The sequence below is a fragment of the Rhamphochromis longiceps genome, linkage group LG5 (genome assembly GCF_057381845.1).
Source record: "Rhamphochromis longiceps isolate RC_006_pf linkage group LG5, R_longiceps_female_GT1.1, whole genome shotgun sequence".
Lineage (NCBI taxonomy): Eukaryota > Metazoa > Chordata > Actinopteri > Cichliformes > Cichlidae > Rhamphochromis > Rhamphochromis longiceps.
The window spans coordinates 11,687,008-11,693,862 of record NC_140561.1 but is presented as its reverse complement, the minus strand read 5'-3'; the positions used below and the strand labels follow the sequence as shown (position 1 = coordinate 11,693,862).

Sequence of the window (6,855 nt, the reverse complement as noted above, 5' to 3'; positions counted from 1 at the left end):
GTCTCTAAAAACACGCCATACTGTGTAAATGTGATATGTGTTAAGATTGCCACACGATGGCGCTGTTGTCTTCCTCTATCATCCTTGACACACGTACACAGCGGATAATCAAGACTTGCAATGTTTTTCATGCTCGCCAGAGGACAATAGAGTGGGGGAGTTGGAGGCAGGGGTTTGATGATGATTTATGTTTATTGACTCTGGGATTAAAATGATCATTGTTATTAAGACTGAGGCCAAAATCCTCGACACAGTCCCGACTGGATTTAACTGTAATTAAAAAAAAAAGTACAAACTTCTTATAGAGGCTGCCCGGCCCAGAGATAATGTTACATATGTTTAACAGTTTAACTGCTCAGTAATATCATAAATGATGAAAAAAGTGTTAAATAAGTCCACTCGTGGAAGCTTCTCCTAGAACTAAAACAGTGTAGTTGTTTTTCCCCCTTGTTTTCTTTCCTCTTTTAAGTATATATAGCAAACTTATGGCATACGACTGTACTGTGGGAATCTCTATCAGACAAACTCTCTGTCTCTCCCTCTCCCTCTCTCTCTCTCTCTCTCTCTCTCTCTCTCTCTCTCTCTCTCGGTGTTGGCGTGTTTCCCGGCCCATCTGCGGCCTGGCCTGTGGATTACTGTTTGTTAATGTTTCAATCAGCTGTGTGTTGAGGAATGTGGAGCTATTTAACCTGAACTTCCCCAGGTGTGCCGAGGCGCCGCTCAGTCTGGGCCCCGCCGCCCTCCCCTGCCCTTGGCACAAAGCTATCACACAAACACAATCACACACTGGCCACGCCGGGGCTGCAGCTGTGCGCATCGCACCGCAGGGAAATGGGAAAAACATTGCACCAGGGAGACAGAATAAATCTTATAACGAATCGCCTCGCCAAAGCCATTTAACTCCTTCGGTGCCGGCAGATTTTTATTTTTTCGACTGCTGATTTACACGAGAACATATTGAAACACCATATTTAAATGGATGTTTTATGTAGTGAAGAAAAGCCTTTTGTTTTTATTTGATTTTATTTGCTGATCAATGGGCTTATCTTTGCCACAGAATTCGACAGATGTTGGGGGAATAAATGAAAACCTTCGACAGAACATGTGTCACTAATGCGTGGTTTTAATTTAAAGTTTATGTCAAGACCGTATCTGTAAGGATATTTAAATGTGTAGATTTAACGTGTGACTTCCTCTTGTAATGTGATACTTTAATGGCTTTTAGTGAGTCAAATTACCAATTAAACTGGCTGTGAACCAGTAGGTTTACCACCAGCTTTGGTTTTTAACTTTACTTGAAAGTAGGTGTAGCACTTTTCTGTGACAAATAGTTTACGCTCTCCTAAATAAGAATATATGAGTGTACTTGTGTGATTTATTGGAATCCTGATAAGGCTTTAAAGGTCATCATAGCGTAATCACCATGCAGTGTTATTTTTCACAGTTACAGCTCCCAGCAACGAAACCTCCCCAGGTATAGCACGTGAGTCAGATACCTTCTCACTCCCGCACACAGACACAGTGACACAAAGGGATCTTGTTCAAAAATAATGATCTTGTTTTAATAAAAACACCAAATAATGTACATTGTAAGAAAACAATATCTTCACATATTGTGGCATTGTAATATACAATACAGTTTGTCGCTCAGGAATCTGAGAAATTAACTTTTTTTTCTTTTTAAATCTTTTACAAAAAATGTTGAATCCTCTACATGGTTTACACAAAATACAAAGAGCAGTAACAGAAACGTTAGCTTTCTTTAGAAACTCTGCAAGCAACGGGCGATGCCGGTTGCGCTGAACTTCTCTTGGTCCCCTGGCTAACCCAGTCTATATCTGGACACTCTCTGTTCATCTTCCTCTCGTCCCGTGACCCTCTTATAAATCGAGAACCGTTAAGCGACAAAAGAGAGGCTCGTCGCCGCAGAATGTCCACACAACTTGTTATCTAACACTGGGAGTACGAAACGTCCCTACACAGTTCACGGTTGTAATTCTTGATGCGGTTCGAGAAGTCACATTAAGTAGCCTTGTTCATCCCCTCGCTGTGGTTGATGTGATGTGATGGGGCGATGCTCCAAGAGCTCTTAACGACACATGATCCTGTCATCTGAGCATCCGTTCTGCTGGAAGAAGAAAGTAGGTTGATTAGTACAACGCAGGTATATATACATAAATATATTTTTTTTAGCAAAGCACACGAGTTGTTATCCATGCGCAAATTGAGTTTTTACGCACGGGCTTGCAAACTTTACGCACGCGCACCGACACTTATATACATGTTTTTATCTGAATGCATGCAGCTCTGTTTGGACTATTGCCCATTCCCTGATTCATTCAGTATGAGTGGCGAGAAATTTACCTCCACTGAGATGCTGGCGAGCTCCGCGTTCAGGGTGGTAAGCGGCGTGCGGGGCACGCTGCTGACGGTGTGCTGGCGGCTCTTCTCCGGCTCGTCCAGTTCGACCTGCAGGTCCCAGATGTAGTCAATGACGTGCTGCAAGATCTCCACTTTGCTAGCCTTCTTGTTTGTGGGCAGAGTGGGCACGAGCTCCTTCAGTTTGCTGTAGCAGCTGTTCATGTCCTGGAGGAATACGCTCATCTGCTCGTCCAGCAGCGGGATCTTGCACTTGGAGATGGTCAGACTCTGATCGGACAGGCAGCGCACCACGTCCTCGCCTTTGCTCTTCAGGGCACAGGTAGATCCGACAACCTTCATCTTGATTAGTGTAGCTTCCAAAAATGAAGAGAAAGAAGAGTTATTGGGTTGGTCTCCTTTTTCAGGACTGATAGCAACGCAATGTTGACAGTTCGCAACATCCACATGGGCAAACCTCCCCGGCTTTATAAGAAAGTAGACGCCAGGGGCGGAGCCGAATCGTCCGGTTTGAAGGAGGACGGCCAATGGGACAGCTGCGTTTGTATTGATGGGGGCGGTTCAAAACTTCTCTCTCAGCCAGTGACAGCGCTCGGCTGGTTATCGGGATTTACAATCTGTTTGAGGGATGGCGTTACAAATGGAAACAAATGTGTGTCTTTTATGGGTAATATGTGGGAATCCAGCTGTCCACGGCTTGGGGACTCTGCAGGTGTAGATTGCCTGGGGACAGTCAAAGGGTGGTGAATGGTTGGGTATGCGCTGTGAGAATGCGTGTGGGACGGGATGAATGGAATGAATGGCTAATGATAATTGGGCTACCACAGTGCCTTTTCACAATTGTTGATGCCACTGCAGATGTGGATGACAATAGTACAGTAAAAGTTTAAAGAACTTATTTGGGAAGGAGTTCTGGGAAGGAGTAACCTTTTCTAAAAGTGTATTAGGGTTTCATTTTTTCTTTTAGATTTACGTGATTTGCGTGGAATGCAGCGTCTGAACAGTTAAGCGGTTTATTCAATTTTCTCGATCATTTGCTTATTACTATTCGATGTCACAGTGTTGACCGATTTGGGGAAAAACACGCTCCTAAAATCCTCGCTCTCTTCACTCAAAGCTTTCTTTATACTCACAAACGGCACTTCTTTGGACGAGCACGGTCTCTTTTTCCAGGCTCTCAGCGTTGAAGGAAGACCAGTGTGAGCATCGGCTTCACGGATTCCTTCACATGTTTCTGCAGTGTGCGCTCAGCCTTGTGTGCGTGTATCTGGGTGTGTGTGCGCGCGCGCACTCAGATCGCATCGCTCTGTTCCGAATCTTCCCCCCAGATTGTCCAAACAAGCCCGAGCAGACTGGCAGGCGCCACTGCGGTGACGTCACCCATTCATCCGAGCCTTGACGCCTGTCAGCCTGGCGCCGCTCGGGCGGTCTCCATGGAGACGTTAAACAAGAGAGCGCGCACTCCGGCACTCCTCCATTCACCTGCGTGGCGCGCGGATCCCTGAGAACAAACCGGCTCCGGAGCTTTTGTCGTTCATTTATCACCTTAAAGCAGCGGGATGAGATTACCGCCCCGCGCACCTGCAGAGCAGCTGCTGTCAGCCGGAGCTACAAAGGAGTTAGGACACAAACTAGCTGTAGCATTCCTTGAAACGACCGACATTCACTACGTTACTATTTTAAAAAAATGCATGCATTTTATTACATGTGCAGGAATTCCGGTGACCACCGTGTTAGTGAGAACCGGTATGAATGCATCATGCATCAAACGCATTTCTTTTCCCTGTCTGCTATTGTCGTGCAAATAATGCAGAAAATCTGAAATAAAAAAAGCTGATAAAGGGAAATTTGTGCCATTAAGCAAATAGAATGGCCGCTCTAAGCGTCATATTGTTACATAATATCTTACTGTTGATTTATTAATGGAATAATACGTTTTATACAGTGTTTAATACATGAGGCATAAAGTTTTAAGTTTAGCTGGTGTGAAAACTGAGCACGTCAGGTAAAGTTCTGAAACAATCCAAACCAGTTTTTTTTTCAACTAAGTTTTAAAGTGGAAATAATTTGCCTTGGTATTTGCATAACAATCCCCGTGAAACAGAAAGTAAAAGCAAGTACTGCAAGAAATATGTAGGAGTAGAAACAGATGCATAATGAAAACATTATATAAATGGTTTCCCTTTGTGAAAAGTTTTACAGTCCAGTGCAGGAATGTGTAGAATATGTAAAAAAAAAGAAAAAGAAAAACTTAAGAGAAAGTGCTGTGCATGGGTATTAAAACTAGCTAACGCATTAATGTAATGCACGAATAAAGTGAACAGTAAGCAGTAAAGTTGCACAAGTATCTGTATAATACCTGCAATATATTTCTAACAACAACTTTCACTGCCCATGTTTGCAATTGCAGTAATTGTTGTTTTAATGCATATGCATAAAAATAATAATGTATATTTTGATATTTGCGCTGACTGACTGAACTCTTAGCTTTGCATCATTCCTTTTGCAGGAGGAAGAAATTATAAATAGCTTGCTCTCTTCACATTTTAATATAAATGCCATTTATAGCCGCTGCTTATATCTGCACAGATGTTGTGCCATACCAGAGATAACGCCAGTATAACAAACTTAACTACCACCGGCTGTTTCTTCTAGCTGTTGCAGTAGCCTGTAAAAACTTTTTTCTTCTTTACTTTCTTGTCTTTTCTTTTCTTTTCCCTTTTTTTTTTTCTTGCCCTCTGTCCTAGGTCGCAGCTGACAGGGTGGAGGGAAGGCCGGGTGGGCAGAACAATGGGAGTGCGGTGCAGGGATTGTGGGAGAGAATCTAGGCTGGAGCCACAGTGTCTGGAGCGCCCCTCCACTCCCCTCATCCAGCTTTTGTTCAGCTGCAAAAGCTATCAGCACTTCCTACTGACACCAACAATAACTCCACACAGCTGGGCCCTTTTTAGCCTGTTTACAGCACATCAAGGCGAGGGGAGCGAGAGAGAGAAGACAGAGAGAAGAGGCAGAGGAGGGGAAAGAAAAGTGAAACAGCTCCTGATTTTAACTGACAGAATGGCAGTGCCCTCTCTTTCTCTCCCCGCTCCCCTTCCCTCCTCCATCACTGACACAGAATTCATTTCCCCGTGGACTCTTTATATGTGAGCTGATTATGGCTCTGTGTTTTAACTTTTTATTTTTGACAGGCTACTGTTTGTGTCAGTGCTCTTGCAACATCGCACGTCATCAAACGGCAAAAAGAAGCGCTGGTATTTTTCTTTCAAGGACACGGTGTATCTTTGCAGCATTTATGCCAGCACACAAACACTTTTCTGGTAGCTTTTTTTTCCTAGATAAGTTGTTCCATTCGGTGGAGGGGAAACATATTAGCTAATACGCCCTCTTTATCGCTACGGCAAACAGATCTATAAAAGCACACTGCAGGAAGCCGCATGGGTGGGTGGGGGACAAAAGTTGGTGCAGGAATTCACTGGGAGGAAATAGGACATTCCAGTAATGCTTTGACACTTTTGCTGCTGTTATTATTGCTGCAAGGACAATAAGTAGTAGCCCTCGTACTACTTCCTGAAACATGAAAGTGACCAAAGCACAATTATGCTTTCTTGGACAGAGGATTTTAACTTTGGTATGATTCTCCAAATACGCTGTCGAAAAGAAACAGGGTGGAATTTGATTATGAAAAGCGAGTGTCACTTTTTAAGTTTTCAACAATTTTCACTAACATATACAAGCACACACAAATACACACACAAATGCACATGCCACTCCTCGCAGCTGTGGGATTAGTTTCCAGTTCCCAGTCAGGCTCTTCCTGTTTGCTTGATAATGATCACACCTGTGTGCAGGTGTGTGGAGAGGCTCATATGGGACAGGGAGAAGCGGGGTTGGGGGGAAGTGTGGTGTCAGGTATAAAACTTGTGGTACCGCACCACAATGTCACGTCTATCCTCGGATGATTGATTGATGACCCATGGCACCTCAAGTTCCTCACATTCAACACAAGAATGAATAAAGTTTGTGCTGATCTGTGTGAGATTTTTAGTTGTGTTTTTTAAACATAGTGCGTCACACCTTCTGTGGGTGTGTTTCCTTACATCCTCGTGTGCCCCGGCGTGGCCTGGCACCTCCCTGGCAAGCCCAGCCTGTGTAATGACTGAGGACCAGTGGTTAGGACTCACTTCCTGTGGGAGTCCCAGTTCACAGATGTGTCATCAAAAAGTGCAGACCGGCTGGAGCCTCACCGCCTGTTGGGTGTTTTTCCTGTGTGCAGGGAGCAGACTGGGTGGGTGGATGGACGCCCTTCCCTGAAAGGCAGGGGCAGGTTACAGGAATGCTATCTCCATCTGATAGTTGGTGTGCAGCTGAACCTTGTGGAGATCCTTGAAGTTCCCCCCACCCAGGTGTCCTCTGCTCAGCGTCCTTGGCCTGAGAGGAATCATTGGGACAGCTTGGTCCCTCTATATCTGTTTCTCT

At 44.5% G+C, this 6,855-nt stretch overlaps 1 protein-coding gene across 2 annotated transcripts; it reads right to left on the bottom strand.

Moving 5' to 3' along the window:
• Window positions 1-1,535: 1,535 nt before the first annotated feature.
• id1 (inhibitor of DNA binding 1, HLH protein) lies at window positions 1,536-2,830 on the bottom strand. Of its 2 annotated transcripts, none has more exons than XM_085405837.1 (2): window positions 2,365-2,830; window positions 1,536-2,125 (listed from the first exon to the last, which is right to left on the bottom strand). In XM_085405837.1, exons 1-2 carry the CDS (start codon window positions 2,719-2,721, stop codon window positions 2,090-2,092), a joined length of 393 nt encoding a protein of 130 aa, XP_085261963.1. In that variant the 5' UTR covers window positions 2,722-2,830; the 3' UTR covers window positions 1,536-2,089. The 2 variants fall into 2 exon arrangements, with proteins under 2 accessions (XP_085261963.1, XP_085261962.1); XM_085405836.1 differs by having other exon boundaries at window positions 1,536-2,128; window positions 2,365-2,829.
• Between the last annotated feature and the right edge of the window lie 4,025 nt (window positions 2,831-6,855).